Source organism: Salvia miltiorrhiza, chromosome 3 (assembly GCF_028751815.1).
Source record: "Salvia miltiorrhiza cultivar Shanhuang (shh) chromosome 3, IMPLAD_Smil_shh, whole genome shotgun sequence".
Classification (NCBI taxonomy): domain Eukaryota; kingdom Viridiplantae; phylum Streptophyta; class Magnoliopsida; order Lamiales; family Lamiaceae; genus Salvia; species Salvia miltiorrhiza.
The window spans coordinates 36,321,280-36,340,919 of NC_080389.1; the positions used below are offsets into that span (position 1 = coordinate 36,321,280).

Consider the following 19,640-nt stretch of genomic DNA (forward strand, 5'->3'; position numbering starts at 1 on the left):
GTCTGGGTGGAAACGGCTCTCTTTGATGAACATGAGATGTGACGTCTCTGAAAAGTAACCACCAAATAGGAATGACCTCTGCAGAGATAAGGTCCTGAGATCTCTGCATTTAATGCGGTTGTACTTTGTGAGTACGTGGCTTCCGCTGAACGTTGGAAGATCAGTCCTAGGAGGAATGTTCAACTGATACTTGACTTTAGTATCAGTCCTTTGCGCGCATTAAGTAATCAGTCTTCAACTGATACTTCAATTGGGATCTACAGTCTTCACTACTAAAAAATTACACATACATAACACTTCATACATAACGGTTTTTTTAGAAAACCGTTATGTATGAGCGCATTTTTTGAAAAGATAACGGTTTTGACAAAAAACCGTTATCTATGTACTGTTGTCCATGTAAATAGATAACGGTTTTAGTGAATCCGTTATGTATGAGCGTTATCTATTAGTTGCATACATAACGGTATTATAGAACCGTTAAGACAACTGTTATCTATTAGCGTCTTTTTATAACGGTTGTTTTAACCGTTATATATGAGCGCCTCAATACTGTTATGTATTAGTATTTTTTATATTTATTTTTAAATTTAATATTTTATTGTAAAATATCAAAACCCTAACAACCCCCACCAAATTTTCCCAAATCGAACTTGGCCTCTTTCTCTCTTCACCATCGTCGCGCCCTGCCACCGCCGTCGCGACTCGCCGCCACGACCAGCGTAGCTGCCACGCCGGCCGTCTGCTCGGCCGGATTCCACCATCATTTCCCCTAAATTGGTTTCCGACCTCAGGGCTAGGGTTCCGCCGAGCAGGATTTTGAAGAAGGCGTCGGACGACGCGGTCGTCTCCTGCCTGCGGATTGCCACTCCCGTCGAACAGCTGCCCAGAATCGACGCCTAGGGTTTTCAGCCTCCCTCTCCTCTGTAAATTTCGCCCCTCCGGCGAGTCCCGCCACTTTCGCCGCCGTCGCACCGCCGCCCCCTGCCTCAGGTAACACCTGTATTCTCTTTCTCTCTCTGCTCTCCCTCTCGATCTCTCTCTCTCTCTCTCTCTCTCTCTCTCTCTCCTGTTCTCGATTTGTGTGTGTGTGCTGTGTGAGGGTGGCGGTGGCTGAGGGATGGGGAAAAGATAGGTCTTCGTGTAAAAATAAAACAAAATGCTTCCTCACTTCGTTATTGTGTTTGGAATTTGAGCTAATTTGCTGAGTTCAGGGCAAGGTTACATATGGAGGGTTCACAAAATCCTAGGGAGTGAGAAATGAGAATTGGCCATGAGAAGCCATCAATTGTGGGAGGAGATGACTGCGAGCATCACGAATCAAGGCATGGATCCTTTGCTGGAGCTTGGTTGGAAGAACACAGGTCAGTTCAGATATTGGATTTTTTTTCTTATCTCAAAAGAGTTCTTTCCTTGTTTGTCGATGAAATTCTCCCTTGTTAACGTAGTTATGCTCTTTAGTTGGTCTTTGGCTTAGTGTGGGTCAAGCTTTATTAGTTGAAAGGCTTTGTTTACTCTTTTCCATTCTATGTATCCTTTCTCTTATTTTGTTTTCACCCCTTGTTACCAAACTAATAGTTCTCCAGAATCATCTCTTGGCGCAGATGGTAAAATGAGATTGAATATTGTTGACATGAAATAAGAACACTTAGTTCTTAGTTTTTGGAGAGTTTAGGATATGTTTTGCCATGGGTGATTATAAACTAGCTTTTTTTTCAGAATGTTGATTAGTACACTGGGGAACGAAAAATCAAAGATGAGTTCACCTATGCCATTTCAAACTGTTGCTTTTATACGTTGACTGCTTCTGACGGAATAAATAGCTTAGAGGTGTCTTGTTAGCATATATGAACTTTTAATAGCTCATATCTGAAGGAATACATTGCTTTTCAGTTGTTAATTGCTAGGTGACTTTTCTGGAATTGCTTCGTCTCATTTTGAACTGTCTGTTTAAGTCATAACCTAAACTAACTGTTTTCATAAACTTTAGTTTACTTGTTTGTTAACGTTATTTTATTTGGTCCATGATTTTATTTGTAGTATATGGAAGTAGGTTTATGCTAAAAAAACCTCGACTTGTTAACCTGCACATGTTTATAACTTTATATGTATGAAGTAGCATGATCTTCCTTTTTGCAGTACTTTTTAGCTTCTACTTAAGTTTGAGGATTAATTTGTGGTTTTTTGTTTGGATTTTCTTGGAGATCAGATTTTCAACATATTCAATAGGGACATGGGTGGCGAAGATGTTAAGGTATAAATGTTATCAAACAATAGCATCATAAGCATGTACCTTTCTTCTCTTTTTTTTCTTGGGGGGGGGGGGGGGGAGAAATGTAGCCTAACGGTCCTAACCAATTTCTGTATTGACTTTAGGTTGCTGTTGAACTATCCTTTATGGAAGCTGTCCAAGGATGCACCAAAACACTGTCAATTATGACTGATTTAACTTGCGAAACTTGTGGTATTGTCATATTTCCCCCCTAATATATATAATCAAAATGTGTTCAACTCACATGCTATCTCCTGTGTTCATTACTAAGAATCACACAATTTCCAATTTTAGGTGGAGCTGGGGTTCTTCCTGGAACAAGGCCTGAGACTTGTAAACGCTGTAGAGGTTCTGGCATGGTGAGTACCTATGAAATTTCTTCTTGTAATTTGCAGCTTCATTTTAACATCTTGGTTCTCTTTCACAGATTATCTCGCAAAATGGTCCTTTCACTCTTCAATCTACTTGTCCAAGTTGTGGGGGAGCTGGAAAAATTGTTTCGGTATGACATTTCACATTTCCAAAATGAAATTACTGATCAATAGACGAGTCTGCATTTTGTTGCTTTGGTCACATGCTGTACTATGCTCTCTGAAGTTATTCATTTATTTATATACTAGTTCCTAATTTTGCAGTTTATATCTTCTTTATATTTAATACTCGTCAATTATCTATGGTTATGATATGGTACTTGAGGGGCTGTATGATATGCAAATATTGCTAAATCTTGCTTAGTTTATCATTTATCATGAATGGTCCAAGTTTGATTGGGTCTTTAATTCTTTCTGTTGTCCGCCTCTAGGTTACTTTATGTTTTGTTCAATTTTTAACCATTTATAGTTCCATATCTTTCAACTAAGGACTTAAGCAAGAGATGAATACATGACTCAGATTTATAAATAGTCATATTTTTTATCTCTTGTATCTCTGTTGCAAAGTTGATGAAGTTTGATGTTTTTGTGACCTTGCCATGGTAATAACATCTCTTGCCATATCGTTGTTACAGAACTCAGTTTTCCTCGACATTCTACTACACTTAATCATTAAATTTGTTTCAGCCGGCAGTCTCTCTTGGATCACATCACTGTTCAACTTGCACCGCGTGCAGCGGATGAGCTCTAGTATGGGAAAGATCAGGTTTTTCTAATTTTTTGCCATAATGCCTAAGAAGTGTGGCAACGTTGTTCATTTATGTGATGAAAATTGATGTAAAGCATTGTAGAGTTGATTTTGCCTCTCACTATATTAATTCCGTGGACTGTAGAGTTGATTCTGCCATAATGCCTAATAAAGTGTTTCATTATGTGTGGATGTATAGTTGGTAAAAAATCATGATTTTTTCTTCTGAAATTTATACAGGTATGCCTCTGGGACTACTTCAATAAGAAGAAGCAAACTATATTAATTCCATGGAGAAGATGGTGCTATTCTTGTCCCTGGTGGTGTAGTTAGTATAAAATTGGGCGATATGAAGAACCTAGTGCTTATATGGTGGGAGAATTGTTAGACATAAATGTATGTGATATTTATGAATATTTGGATGACAATGTATGAATATTTTGGATGTTATATAATATATGTTATCGATGGCAATGTCATTTTGTTGTTTTATAATTATTTCTTTAATTTTTGAGATAAATAACAGGAAAAATGAAAAAAATATATTACAATTATAAAAAATGCAAAAAACTGTTATAAAAAGTGCAAAAAAACCGTTATGTATTTCTATCAAAGATAACGGTAAAAACCGTTATAAAAAGTGCAAAAAATCGTTAAGTATGATGAAAAAAATAATTTAAAAATTCTAATACATAACGGTTATATCATTAATACATAACGGTAGGAACCGTTATGTATAATTGTTAAAGATAACGGTTATGTACCGTTATGTATGAGCGCATCATACCGTTATCTATACTACTATACATAACGGTTATAAAACCGTTATGTATGACCATATCATAGATATCACCACTATACTTATCGGTTTTTTGGGGTCATACATAACGGATTTTATCCGTTATGTATGAGCGTTTTTGTAGTAGTACTTCAGTCTTCAGTCCTTCGTTCTTCAGTCTTCGACACCGCATACTAAACTAGAAACGAACTCTAACACTTGAGTTCAAAACAATTCTAGTCTATTACAGTTAAGTCCTATGATTTTTGGTATCATCAAAACAAGGGTTAGGATATTCAACAAGGTTCCCAACAATATATAAAATAAGTTGGTAACAATAAAATATTCAACTTTGTTAACGAAATAATAATAAAATATCCAACAATAGTTTGAATTCATAGAAGCAAAGCATCTCAAAAATACAGAAAAGTGAAATGATGAGACTTTATAATATTTGTCATTTTTTTTATTTTTATATCTAAGGGTTAAGGTGCAGATAGGCCCCTCAAGTGAAGGCCCTTAGAGCGTTTCAGTCCCCCTTACTAACTGTGTGTGCAAATTGGCCCCCGAACTCAAAAAAACGGTGCAGATCGGCCCCTCTGACTTAACACCGTTATGGGCCGTTAGTCAAGGGGGCGATCTGCACCGTTTTTTCGGAGTTCAGGGGCTAATCTGCATCTTTTCCCTTTTTGGAGTTCGGGGGCTAATCTGCACAACGTTCATTAAAAAAAATCATATCACATCTTCTCCGACCAACTTTTCCGGCGTCAATCGCCGTCAGATGAGGAAAATCACGAAATCAAGTTCCCAAGCCCCAAATCGGGAATTCCAAATCGGCGTCATTGCTCCCGAAAATCACATAATCGAAATGGAAACTCGAATTCTCCCTCGAACGTCACCGCCCCCAATTGCAGAATCACCCCCAACGAATCGAACTTCGCCTCGCCGTAGGCGATGATTGTGACCCCAATCGAGATCGAGATCATGTTGGCCATGGTCTCTGATTTGAAGGCGTCCTTCTTCAACAGCACGCCGATAGTGTAGATGGCGACGGGCATCATCGGCCTTTATCATCGGATTTTGCCGGATTTGAGAGAAAGAGGCGACTCCTTATCGAGAAAAGCTAGGCGACTCCTCATCGAGAAAAGCCAGGCGGCGGGTTCACCGGATATTGCGGCGGCGATTTCCGACGGAATGGGAGAATTAGGGCTCGTCCTTGACGCTAAGCGTGTGCAGTCGAGCGAGCTCCGAGGTTTAGGGCCCAAGAGAGAAAGAAAGGGGCGGCGCCCTCCGCCGGCCTCGCCGGAGCTTGAATCAGCGACAACGACGATCAAATTTTGAGCGAGAAAGATGAATTAATTAAAAAGTTAAAAGGTGCAGATTAGCCCCTGAACTCTGAAAAAACGGTGCAGATCGCCCCCTTGACTAACGGCCCATAACGGTGTTAAGTCAGAGGGACCGATCTGCACCGTTTTTTTGAGTTCGGGGGCCAATTTGCACATACAGTTAGTAAGGGGACTGAAACGCTCTAAGGGCCTCCACTTGAGGGGCCTATCTGCACCTTAACCCTATATCTAAATATTTAATATTAAGTATTCGAGTTTCGGGCTAGCCCATCGGGTTAGTAGGGCCGGTCCTATCAGGTGCCGGGCTATTCGGTTACGGGCTAATCGGGTTATAACTTTTATCGGATTGAAAATATTCAACCCTAACCCTCTCAGGTGGCGGGTTAATCGGGCCAGCCCACGGGTTTCGGGCTAGATTGACATCCCTATTTATACATACTTAATTTTAAAGGGCACTTTGCAACAAAATAATACATAAAATAAATCTAAACATTTGTTATCGACCGTTTATATTTTATATTTTAATAATTAATCAAGTAGAGAAGTATGCATTAAAATTCTCCATCCACATAAATTACTATATTTTATTCTGCAAATTTAATTTTTAGAATTAAAAATTATAATGATTTATTTAATAGTTTAATTAGACATTTAATTTTGTTAGAATACTTGAATTTAAAATTAAAGTATGTGAACATGAAACCTAGATCAATATGAATTAATTTCAATATTCTTCTCTTTTTGGCAGTGTTTTTTTTTCTCATTATGACACAAATAGATGACTCTTAATTGATATTTTTATTTAATATTAAATTTATATGTTTTTTTTTTCAAATTTAGAAGTGTTTTAAGATTATACTTTTTCGAAATTAGCCAAGAGTTTCTTTAGAAAATATAAATAATGATTATTATTATAAAAAAATAAAATGAAATGTGAATTTATGCTCATCAACATTTATTTATTACCAATTCTCTTTATGTGCGAATGCACTTATTTTTCGCTAGCTGATTTTTCAAATGAAAGAACGTGCTGCACTCTTATAAAAATAGTGCACTCTTATAAAAATGGTTGATGCTCATTACAAACCATTATTCTTCGCATATTGAAATATTATTTTGAGCAAATGATCATATTATAATAAATTTGTCAATTCAAAACAATTCCGACACTCTGGGACAAAAGGAAAATCAATGATATGTTTACCAACGAAGGCTCTACGGCCAAAACTGCACCCATGCAATACCTCCAAAATCCAAAACCAACCCTAATTGGATGCAGTGTGTTTGAGCACAGTTTAACCCCTCTTCAAACTTTATACAAGACCTATATATATATATATATATATATATATATATATATTTCGTATAACAATTTGAAATATCTCCAGGAAAATTGAAATTGTTACATGCCTATGATCACATTGATTTTCTTTTTTAATAAACCCAGCCTGGTCAAGTAGAACTAATCAAACAAACTGTTGAAAGTTTGGTACAATAACCTCTGGATCAGCAACTTGTCATTCTTGGATAAATATATGATGACTAAGACACTATTTCCTAATATTCCTTTGAAATTTTTATATATGGACAAAACTATATACTCCTTCTATTTTAAAAAAAAATCATGCAACATTTTTGGTGGCTTGAGCTTGGGGGAGGGAGAGTGGTGAGGTTTGAAACCCCTGCGCCTCACTGTTCATAGACAAGAGTTCGCACCGCTTGGTGTCCCTTTGAGGACCGGTGGCTCGAGTTTTAAGAAATTTTAAGTTAATGTGTGTGAGTGAAAAATGATTTTTGTTATAGGGGTGAAGTGATATTCAACAATGAAAAGTGAATATTTTTAAAATACGTTCCGAAAAGGTAAATTACACATAATTTTTGGAGATGGTGAGTATAATGTTATGGAGTATTCTATTCTACCAAACGATCAATAGACTGTTGGGAATTATAGACGCCAATAATTCCGCCCAGGATTGTTGTTGGGAAATTAGACACAAATAATTCCGCCGGATTATTGTTCTGGGGTGATCTTGCAAATGCTGCTGCGAGGCAATTTATAGGCAAATGTTGATGGTGGTAGGTGGCAGCGCCATTTTTGAATGGCTGCAACTTGCCAACTTTTGACCAACTTGCCACAACTTTTGATTTTTGGTGGTTTGCCCTTTTTTGACCAACATAGACTTAGTCGTGGAAAAGATCGAAGTCAACATAATATATATGTCTACACTAGGTACGATGCAATACATGCATGAGCCATGGGGTAAATTTTACAAATAAATACTATCATATATACCAAAATAATCATGATGTTACAGGATACGAATTTATAAGGTTACAAGTCTTCTAAATTTTTGTACAGTTACAAAAACAATACATTACTACATTAGTCAAGGTAAACACAGATGGCCAATGAATAAAAAAACAAACATGACTTAGTAATATATTTTTTTAAGTATTTAGAAAAACAAAAGTATAGAAAATGTAGAACAGTTTTAGAATTCATCAACCGAGTACATATCAGAAAATTTCAAACTCTTTTCGATTGACATTCCCATAATGTCTCTCACTCCTCTCATCCTCTTTCTCCTCTTTCTCTCTCCATCCACAAGCAGCATCATCTCGAAGCCCAATTGCGAGAGCAAATGCGGCAACATAACAGTTCCATATCCCTTCGGCATCGGGCTGAACTCAGGCTGCTCAATAAGCTCCTGGTTTGATGTGAACTGCAATTCCTCCTTCGATCCTCCAAAAGCATTCATCTCCGGCAGCAACATAGAGATAGTCGACATGTCCAACAACGAGCTACGAGTCAAGAACTGGGTCGCTGCAGCTTGCTTCGACAGATTCGGCAACAAAATAAACCCCCTACAGCTGGTCTGGATCAATCTCGGGCCGTCTCCATTCACGTTCTCGGACAAGAACAAGTTCACCGTGATCGGCTGCCACGAGATGGCGCTGATCACGGGGTCGATGGGCCGCAATTACACCGGCGGATGCATCTCAATCTGCTCCAGCAGCCAGGATTTGATCGATGGAGATTGCTCTGGCGTTGGATGCTGCCAAACAGTCATTCCAAAGGGATTGAAGAATTTCAATGCGTCTCTTGTCCCACTTAGCAATCACACGGCGATTTGGTCGTTTGATCCTTGCGCCTACGCGTTTCTCGGGGATTCGAGCAGCTACAGATTCAGCATTTCTGACCTCAACGACCCGGCTTTCCGAAACAGGACTATAGAGAATGTGCCTGTGGTTCTTGATTGGGCTGTTGGTGAAGAGAATTGCAAAGGAGCTCGAGACTCGACTGATTTCGCTTGTCTTGATAATACAGACTGTATTGATTCTGATGACATTGCAGGATACCGATGTCTGTGTCAAAAAGGTTATGAGGGGAATCCATATCTTAGTCCAGGCTGCACAGGTGCTTTGTTTTTTTTACCTCGTTTTTATGTTTCCCTTTAGAAGAATCTTACTTTTTTTGGAGAATTTCAATGAATTCTATGGCAGATATTGATGAATGTGGAAGTAATCCTTGCCATGAACATGGGATTTGCAAAAATTTGCAAGGCACTTTCAACTGTTCTTGCAAGAAGGGATACTCAGGCGATGGGTCGAAGAACGGGCGTGGTTGCATAAAGAAGTCTGTGTTTCCTGTTGCCAAGTTTTCTTTAGGTATATCCTGTCATAAATTTGATTGATTCTACTTTCATGCTTTTCTTGGTCTGATATTGGATTAGGTTCTTGAAATTTAATCCAGACATTATAGAATCTTTTACTGATTGAAAATGGATGAGATTTGCAGGTATTAGCTTTGGCTTGTTGACCTTGGCTATTGGTATGATTGTGTTAATCTTTGGTGTGAAGAAAAGGAAGCTTTTGAAACTAAGAGAGAAATTCTTTGTGCAAAATGGTGGTCTGCTTCTGACTCAACAGCTTTCCTCAAATGAGAGTAGTATGAAATCAACAAAGATCTTCACAGCTGAAGAACTAGAGAAGGCCACCAACAACTATGCAGAGGATCGCATACTAGGAAAGGGCGGTTATGGCACCGTCTACAAAGGGATCCTCCACGACCATCAAGTTGTTGCAGTTAAAAAGTCCAAGGTAATGGATCAAACTCAGATAGAGCAGTTCATCAATGAGGTGATCATCTTGACACAAATCAACCACCGCAATGTGGTCAAACTGTTGGGATGCTGTCTGGAAGCAGAAGTCCCTCTTCTGGTGTATGAATTTGTTTCAAACAATACACTCTTCCACCACATCCATAACAGTGGAGGAATGCCTTGGTTTTCATGGGACAGTCGTCTGAGAATCGCGGCTGAGGCTGCCGGTGCATTGTCCTATCTTCACTCTTCAGCAGGAATGCCTATTATCCACAGAGATGTCAAATCTCCCAACATATTGCTGGATGAATACTACACAGCTAAGATTGCTGATTTTGGAGCATCAAGATTGGTTCCCATTAATCAAACAATGGTTTCCACTCTAGTCCAAGGAACCTTAGGTTACTTGGACCCGGAGTACTTCCACACGGGCCAGTTAACAGAGAAGAGCGACGTCTACAGCTTTGGGGTTGTCCTGGCCGAGCTCATGACAACCCGGAAGCCCCTTTCCACCACGAAGAACGACCAAGAAAAGAGCCTCGCTACTTTCTTCGTCGTGGCAATGAAAGAAGATCGTCTGTTCCAAATACTGGATCCTCGAGTGCTCAAGGAAGGAAGTATGAAGCAAATACAGGATGTTGCTAAGCTGGTGAAGAGATGTGTGAAGATGAACAGTGAGAATAGGCCGACAATGAAGGAAGTAGCAATGGAACTCGAAGGTTTGAGGAAGCTCAGCAAACATCCTTGGACTGAACAACAGCTTGAAGAGGAAGGTGTCCCGTTGATAAGTGAGCAATCCGATCTGTATGCAGTGCCGATGAGTTCGGATTTTAGTACAAATGAGTACTCTGCACACCATAGTTTGGACAGCCGTATGATTCTTCCTATCAACACCCCACGTTGAGCTCTGCTCCTAAAATGCTTTACAACTCCCACATTTATGTGTTTGTGTTTGAATTGATTGTGAATAATCATCCACTGATTATTGATTTGCTACTTCAATATTCCTACTTTCTTCTGAAAAAGTTGCTTCTTGGTATGATAATTTAAACAAACCTATTCTGTGATTCATAGCGAACCATTAGTTTCAAGAAATCTATTCAATCTTTTTTAATTTGTGATGTATTGGTTCTCAGTATATTTTTATTGACCAGCAAAGTCTATTGGCAAGTTCCTTTGTTTTCTGATGCATGATATGCATCACTACGTAGATTTAGAGCAATCAATTTACAGTCATTGGAGGCTAGTTTTCCTAGCAAATTCATATTGTAGAGCAATCCATAATATTGACATTATAGACTTTATATAGAAATAAAATTGTGTTACGTTTATATACAACAAAAAGCATGCTTTATAGCTGCTTGGTATTATAAAACTTTATTTTCTTTATTTATGAAAAATATTACTTTGTCTTATTTTTTGCTATTTAATTCATGATTTTTGCAATAATATTGTAATTATGTCTGATATTTTATACTTCCTCCGTCCCAACTTTTAGTATCCATTTGGGAGTGACACGTGTTTTAATAAACTGGTTGGGTGTGTTGTGAGTAGAATAAGGGTCCCACCTTTTATGCGAATGTTAAATTAATTAAGTGGAACAAGGGTTCCACCTATTTTTACTAAAAATAAAAATGAATACCAAAATATGGGACAACCAAAAAATAAAATATGGATATTAAAAGTTGGGATTGAGGGAGTATTATAGACATGCGATGGATTGAGTACCACCGAAGATTACATTGTCAATCCTTGTAAAATACTCCATCTGTCCCGTGAAGACTGATCAATATTCTTTTTCGGGTTATCCCTTCAAGCTTGATCAATTTTCTTATATGGCAAAAAAATTCTCTTTATTCACATTTTAACTTTTTCACCTACCACACTTAACACAATAAATATTAGCTCCTTAAAACCCATGTCGAAAAGAAAGTGATCAAGGTTCGCGAAACGGAGGGAGTAAGTTGGCTTGCAAAATAAATAGATCTTGACAATCTATTTGTAAGTGAAAGTGCAACCTGTCCCAAAACACATACGCCACCGAGCTAGTACATATAGCAGTGCAGTAATATCAAGTGTAACAAATAATACAACATCCAAAAGACACCAAAATTGGTAACCCAGTTTGGTGATAGAACACCTACGTCTGGGGTTCTCGCCCATGGAAAATATTTTACTATGTGAGATTTAGTTACAATAGGACTTACAAAAAGACTCAACCTTTCTACGCCTTTATAACTTCCCAAAACCCCAACACGATGAAATATCGAAAACTAGACAACAACTAACCTTCTAAGTGTACGTGAACACTGGCAAACACCACCTAATCCCTTTACAACTCGATAACTCAAAGAATAACTTAAATAATACGATTAATAAATGCACCTTGCTCAAGCCAACATGGAAAAGCAAAGATGCAGAACTCATGAACACAACGAGTGAATATACGAAAATCACCCAGGCAATGCTGACGAAAATCACACACGCAACGCAACAACTATCAAATATAAAAGTTAGAGAAATAATAAAGTTATGACTCAAGAGAATAAAAATAGTCGGACCGATCTTTGTTCTTCTCTTCTCCATGTAGAACTCCTTCTTCATGTAGAACACGTTTACTTAAGTGAGGTTTTAATGAGACCCGGCCCTGAGTTTGCTCTTTGTGCTTTCAATGGTTTCTAAGATTTTCGCTATTTTTCTTGTTTTAATAAAATTTCTATTTCAGTTCAGTAGAACACGTTGATCTCATATCAACAAGCTTATCTTCAAATAAGCAAACTTATCTCCCAAGAGACTGACAAAAACGTGAGCTATCTCTTACCAAAGAAGTATATACATACATGAGTTACTTGGACCCGGAGTACTTCCACACGGGCTAGTTGACAGAGAAGAACGACGTCTATAGCTTTGGGGTTGTCCTGGCCGAGCTCATGATCCCGGAAGCCCCTTTCCACCACGAAGAACGACCAAGAAAAGAGCCTCGCTACTTTCTTTGTCGTGGCACTGAAAGAGGATGGTCTGTTCCAAATAGTGGACCCTCGCGTGCTAAGGGAAGGGAGCATGAAGCAGATACAAGAGGTGGCCGAGTTGGTGAAGAGATGTTTGAAGATGAACAGTGAGAATAGGCCTACGATGAAGGAAGGGGCGATGGAACTCGATATCCTTGGACTCAACAACAAGTTGAAGAGGAAGTTGTTCCATTGATGATCGAGCAGTCTGATTTGTATGCAGTGCCAATGAGTTCTGGTTAATTTTAGTACAAATGAGTATTCTCGAAATCATTTGGACAGCCGTATGATCCATCCAATCAGCAGCCCTCGTTGAGCATTGATGCTGGTTCTTCAGTTGATGTGTTTTACATCTTTTTGTGATTGTTTTTTTTTCACTACAATACCTTAGCTTTGTTTTATTTAACCTTACTTTTTGCTTTTGTACGTTTTCTTTTCAGTTGGGTTTTTATTTACCTTTACCTGTTATTAATGTATCATATTAAAATCAATAGGTGATTGCAGTGAATAGTATGTTTTTTTTTTTTTTTTGAGGGAGAATAAGATATTTATCTCATTATTTATCCTCATGTAATATCAAAATCAATTGGTTTATCTAATTTGAAATTTTGAATTAGTGATTTTGGATCGAGACCTATGTTATGTCCGCTTTACCCTGGTTTTTATTCATCAATTAGTATACCACTAGTACGGTACATAGTAACCATAAAAATAAAGCACCAATTTTAATAAGGGTTTGCAAATCACCTCTTCATAGAAAGTTCGAAACCAACGGGTTGACCCGAATAGACCGATAAAAAATGTGGGTTTAGGTTGAAAATTTTTAGCCCGAATGACCCGAACCGAAAATAGCACAGTCACAAACCCGATAGGGTTGGCCCGAAAACCGAGTGAGTTGGCCCGATTAACCGAACACATTCTTAATAATTGATTTCTAAAATATTTTTTTATTTGATAATAACATTTTGATTCTTGTAGAATATGTTTTGATTTTTTTCTAACAGTTAACAATAAATATTTACGATATAAAAGTCAAAGAAAAATAGTCATATGTATATACATTTTTTTATCGGAAACAAAGTTAAAATTAGATATTATGTAAACTTACATTAAAGTAACACTAATTTTGTATCCAAAATAAGGCGAAATGTTTTGATTTAAAAAGCACGACATATTTTTATTACAAAAATATAATTATCTATATAAAAAATTTCTACATATAAAAAAATCCTAAATTTGCAGGCCCGAATGGGCTAGCCCGAAACCAAGTGGGTTAGGGTTAGGGTCGAAAAAATTTAATCTGAAAAATAAAAAAATCGGCTAGCCCGAACCGAAAATAACCCGAAATCGAATGGACTGGCCCGAAACCGAGTGGGCTGGCCCGATTGACATCCCTAGTTGTGATATTGAAAATGTGTAGTGTATTTGTGATGATATATTTGTGAATAATTTTTTAATTTTAATCTTAGAAGCAGTTTAGTCATTTAACACAAAAAATGAGTAATTTTTAAAGTTTATATTTAAGTGGATAAATTTTTAATTTACTATAAAAAAAAATAGACTAATTTGATATATTGACTCTATTTCTAAATGGACATAAAATGCTTTTGTTTTATTTGAACAAATTTGGGTCGTAATAAAACTTGGTTTACCTTTTATATTCTTTATACATACTTAATACAAGGGTAATTGTGCAACATACTATACATAAAATAAATCTAAACATTTGTTTTTTTTTAGAGGATATCTAAACATTTATTATCATTTATATTTTTTTGGATAGAGTTATCGTTTATATTTTATATTTTAATAATCAATCAAGTAATAGTATCCATTAAAATTCTCCATCCACATAAATTACTATATTTCGTTCTGCAAATTTAAATTTTAGAGTTAAAAATTAAAATGATTTATTTTATAGTTTTATTAGACGTGTAATTTTATTAGAATCCTTAAAATTAGAATTAATTATGTCAACATGAAACCTAGATCATAAATATGAATTTCATCAATATTTTTTTTCCGTGTTTTTCTCATTATGACACAAATAGATGACTCTTAATTGATTAAATTCAATATTGGTTACTTTTTATTTATATTAAATTTAGATTTTTTTTAAATGTATAAGTCTTTTAAGATTATACTTTTCAGGAATTAGCCAAGAGTTTCTTCAGAAAATATATAGATGATAATCTGAATTTATGCTCATCAACATTTATTTATTACTAATTCTGGTTGAGGCACTCTCTCGTGCAATCGGTTGCACCGTGCAACTGGTTTCTAAATGACACTACTTCAACATACAAATGACACGTTGAAGTAGTGTCATTCGGAAATGTTCAAGTGTCATTTCCCGAATGAAGTAGTGTCATTCTGAAAACCAATTGCACGTACGAATGCACTTATTTTTTGCAAGTTGGTTTTTCAAATGAAAGAACGTGCACTCTTATAAAAATAATTGATGTTCATTACAAACCATTCTTCACGCATTGAAATATAATTTTGAGCAAATGATTCATATCATAAGAAATTTGTCAATTCAAAACAATTCCAAAACGCATGGTCAAAAGGAAAAACAATGATATATTTACCAACGAAGGCACTACTGTCAAAACTGTACCAATGCAATACCTCCAAAATCCAAAATCAATACTAATTGGGTGCAATGTGATTTGGTGTTGAGTTTTAACTCCTCTTCAAACTTTATACAAGACTTATATATTTCGTATAACATTTTAAAATTGAAATTGTTACATACATGTGGTTACATTGATTTTTTTTTTCTTTAATAAACCCAGCCTGGTCAAGTAGAACTAATCAAACAAACTGTTGAAAGTTTGGTACAATAACCTCTTGAGCAACTTGTCATTCTTGGATAAAATATGACGACTAAGACATCATTTCCTAATATTCCTTTCAAATTTCCCACAAACGGCGCCAATTGGTGAAGCATGAAATCAACGCCTAATCTAAAAAACAATAATCGAGACAGGATTTACGTGGTTCGATTGTTAAGACCTACATCCACGGGTGTTCTTCGAGTTCTTCCACTATACTTCGAGATAATTACATTTTATAAGTGTGTTGCTCCCAAATAAACTATGATCCTAATGCTAATGCTAACCTTCTATTTATAGATGTGAGAGTGAGCCCTAAAGGCCTTAGGCCCATGGACTTTAATAATTGGATTTAGGCCCTTTAATGCCTTAAAACACCTTAGTCTTGATTTGACCCATCTACGCTGTCCTTCATTGGTGAAGCGAGTAACTCCGGCTCTAGCAAGGCCAGCTCTGCGCTCTGGCTGCGCTGCTGCGCTAATGCTCTGTGTTGCTCTGCTGCGCTGCTGCTCTACGCTGCTGTGCTGTGCAGCTCTGCTGCGCTGCTCTGCCTGCGCTGCTCTGCTCTGGCTGCGCAACGCTGCTGCGCTGCTCTGGTCTGCGCTGTTCTGCTCTGGTTGAGCAGCGCTGCTACGCTGCTCTGGTCTGCGCTGGTGGTGTTGCACTTTAGCAAGGCAACATCTCTGCACTTTGGTCAAGGCTGATTGACTCTTCATATTCATTTGTTAGCAAGTCTTTTTAGTTAGACTTGCGCTCATTAGTTCATGTGATAATAATAATAACAAAAGTAGTAATCAAGTAAGATGTTCTTGTATTGCTAAGCACAGCGCTGATGAGCATTTCAGTCCTCATCACATGAGCCGAAGGCCAACACACGGCTAGGGTTTTGGAGACTCTAACTCTGGCTGGAGTGTTCTTCTTCTGCCCGAGATAGAGTCCACATGCGGAAGGACTCTATCTTTGATGCTCCGCCCATTTGATCCGTGCATATCCTCAAGATCTTCAAGTTTATCCACAAGGCGCATGGGAAAGGATATTCCCGCGCCTTATCCTCCTTGCACCAGATCTGCCACATCAGCTTCTAGCCCTGGACGCCTGGTCTCGATGTATCTCATCCTGTTCACCATTTCTGCCTTCAATCTGCCCATCTATCGTGCCCTTGATACTTTTCGTGGTGGATGCTGATTTCCGAGCGTAAGTCAGGCCAACCTCTTGGTTAACGGCAATAGCCTTGGCTGCAACACTCTCTCTCGAAAATAGCTCCAACTGCCAGGGTCTTGCATTTTTCCTCCTCCGAGCGGTACTACCTGCTTGGTCAACATCATGCCATGGCTTGGCAATAGTAACTCTCGATCTTTACATTGCATCCAAGCCAATGCGGCGTTAGACTTGACCGTTGAGGTGCCTTCCCAGATCCCTTCAGAGTACTCTGAAATGCCCACAGTGACATCCACGAGGTCCTGCCAAACAAGTGTCATCCCAGACACGAAAACGCACACAAAACAGACAAAAAAACTCGATCTAGACCTAGACTCAACAAAGAAAAAGAGCACAAAACTTGGGCTCATCAAGTATTCGCTTCTTCGATTCAAACTTTTTAGAAGGTAAGATCACGCTGAGTTGCAAATTCGGCAGAGGTTTAGCTTGTGTGTTTGAATCGGTGAAGATCGAATTTAAACGTTGAGCCTATTTATAGGCTATGTCTTGAATAGATCCGCTGGAGGAGATGTTCTTCATAAATAGCCGTTGAGAGATAGATGGGGATCTGGGCTCAAGTCTTCAATCTTCAAATCTCCGCAAGCTTGAAGGGGTTGATCTTTTTTTCCGTTGGAGATAGTGTTGCAGGCCGAAGTGACACAAAAAAGAAACTTGTGTCAGCAAGGACGATCTCGAATCTTTTGAATTTAATGCTCATGTCCTTTGCTCCACAAACGATGGTTGATAGCTTCAGTCTCTCAGAGGTGCGAACTGAAATCTATTAGGGCTTCAGTTCGAGTTATGTCAACAACACTTCAGTGCATTTCATTCAGTGGCTCTCGTTGCTCTCTTATCTTCAGTCTTATTCTTCAGAGATCATTCACAAGATTTCAGTCATCATTCTTCGAATCTTTGCAGTTTTAGTCTAAACCAAAAGAAAGGGACTAAAACACTTAAGTCCAGAAAGATATGAGCCTAGGTCTGTCTTACTATAGTTTTGGTATCATCAAAACCTGGAGATGAGATATAACATTTTGTGTCCCAACATTGTCCTTCAGGGACATCAATTTTAGCTGGAGCATTTGCAGCATGTATGTGAGATTGTGTCACTTTTCTTGTATCTACAAAAGCATCAGGAATTTAATTCGCAATCTTTTTGCAAATGAATGATCTTTTCAATTTCTTGTTCACATTGATTTGTTCTATAATCAAAATGTGATAAGTTTTTCTCATTTCAAGAGATTTCCTTGTGCTTTTCTGGATGTAGATTTGTTTCTCCTAATGTTGGAAATGTCATTTCATCAAAATGATAATCTACAAAACGTGTAGTAAATAAATCACCCGTTAAAGGTTCTAGATACCTTATAATCGATGGTAAATCAAATCCAACATATATCCCAAGCTTCATTGGGGAACCATTTTTGTTCGTTGTGGGGGTGCAATTGGGACTTGAACCACGCAACCAACAATTCGTAAGTGACAAACATTAGGTTCTCGGCTAAAAATAATTTGCATTGGGGAGTATTCATGATTGGCTGATGGCCTTAGTCGAACTAATGCTGCAGCATGTAGCATGACCCCAAGCAGTAGTTGAGAGTTTTGATTTCATAAGTAATGGTCTAGCAATAATTTGAAGGCATTTAATAAACGATTCCGCTAAACCATTTTGAGTATAGACATGGGCTACTGGATGTTCAACCTGAACTCCAATAGCCATACAATAGTTATCAAATGCTTGAGACGTAAACTCACCGGCATTATCAAGATAAATTCTTTTAATTGAATTGTTTGGGAATCGAGCTCTTAATTTTATGATTTGGGCAAGTAGTCTAGCAAATGCTGCATTTCTAGTAGAAAGCAAACATACATGTGACCATTTAGAATAAGCAGCAATCAATACCATAAAGTATCGAAAAGGTCCACAAGGTGGATGTATAGGTCCACAAATGTCTCCTTGAATTCTTTCTAAGAAAGATGGAGATTCAGTATTAACCTTCGTATATGAAGGTCTAATGACTAACTTGCCTTGCGCACAAGCATCACATTGTTTGGATACTCGTAAGACCATAACTGGCTTGTGAGCATCATCTCGTGTGGAGTTTGAAATACTATAACGGACTTGTAAGCATCATCTCGTTCATAATTTGATAGATTAGAGGTTAGTTCTAAGCACCACTCTTTTGGAGCTTAAAAAACCGCCGATGAGTGCTAAGCATTATCTCATTCGAAGTTTAAGGACCGAAATTTAGTTATAAGCATCATCTCATTCTGACTTATGAGCATCATATTGTTTGGAGCGAAAATTGAGTTTTGAGTACATCTCGTATGAAGCTTGATAGACCACCTCTGACTTTTTATCATTATCTCGTCTGGAGTTTGAAAGATTAAAAATTAATTTTGAGAATCATCTCGTCTAAAGCTATAAAAAATATATATATACATAGCAGAAATGCTTATAAATCAATTGGTCAATTTGTATTGTCATTAATTTAATACAAAATATAATTTTTTCAAGTTGGATAAATAAAAAAAAAAACTTATGCAAACATATCAAGATGAATTAGTTTTAAACATATCAAGATGAAATACTACTACCCAAATATTTATATAGCCTTGAATCGAAATAGAGTTTGATTAAAAATCAATGTGGGATAAGAGATGTTTTTTTGTGAAAAATGAAAATGAAGGAGAATAGAGAATTTTCAAAATGGTGAGATCTTAGATATGCCACATAGGCTAAACCATTTTCCTATTATAAAGAAGATTTGAAGTTCAACACAAAGCATCAAGTAAAAATTCATCATTAGTACAAGAGATACTTCTCTACCATCAAAACATCAAACATAAAATTAGGGGTGGGAAGATAGGGTTCGGGTATCGGGTACCCGATTACCCGACCCAAAAAAATCGGGTATAGGGTACCCGATACCCGAAAAATTAGGGTATCGGGTCGGGTTCGGGTATTAGGGTGGTCTAAAAA

The 19,640-nt window shown here is 37.4% G+C and overlaps 2 protein-coding genes and 1 long non-coding RNA gene across 3 annotated transcripts; all 3 read left to right on the top strand.

The window, feature by feature from the left end:
• The first annotated feature begins 2,107 nt into the window (after window positions 1–2,107).
• Window positions 2,108–3,191, top strand: LOC131016520 (chaperone protein dnaJ GFA2, mitochondrial-like). The gene is made up of 4 exons (XM_057945227.1): window positions 2,108–2,254; window positions 2,377–2,464; window positions 2,567–2,631; window positions 2,700–3,191. The coding sequence occupies exons 1-4, from the start codon at window positions 2,234–2,236 to the stop codon at window positions 2,778–2,780; spliced, it is 255 nt and encodes an 84-aa protein (XP_057801210.1). The 5' UTR covers window positions 2,108–2,233; the 3' UTR covers window positions 2,781–3,191.
• Window positions 3,192–3,232: 41 nt separating this feature from the next.
• On the top strand, window positions 3,233–3,870 carry LOC131016521 (uncharacterized). Its single transcript, XR_009099058.1, has 2 exons — window positions 3,233–3,409; window positions 3,632–3,870. It is a non-coding gene; the product is annotated as an uncharacterized LOC131016521 (long non-coding RNA).
• A 3,894-nt stretch (window positions 3,871–7,764) lies between these two features.
• On the top strand, window positions 7,765–10,643 carry LOC131016522 (wall-associated receptor kinase 2-like). The gene is made up of 3 exons (XM_057945229.1): window positions 7,765–8,933; window positions 9,020–9,184; window positions 9,315–10,643. The coding sequence occupies exons 1-3, from the start codon at window positions 8,072–8,074 to the stop codon at window positions 10,520–10,522; spliced, it is 2,235 nt and encodes a 744-aa protein (XP_057801212.1). The 5' UTR covers window positions 7,765–8,071; the 3' UTR covers window positions 10,523–10,643.
• Window positions 10,644–19,640: the final 8,997 nt, after the last annotated feature.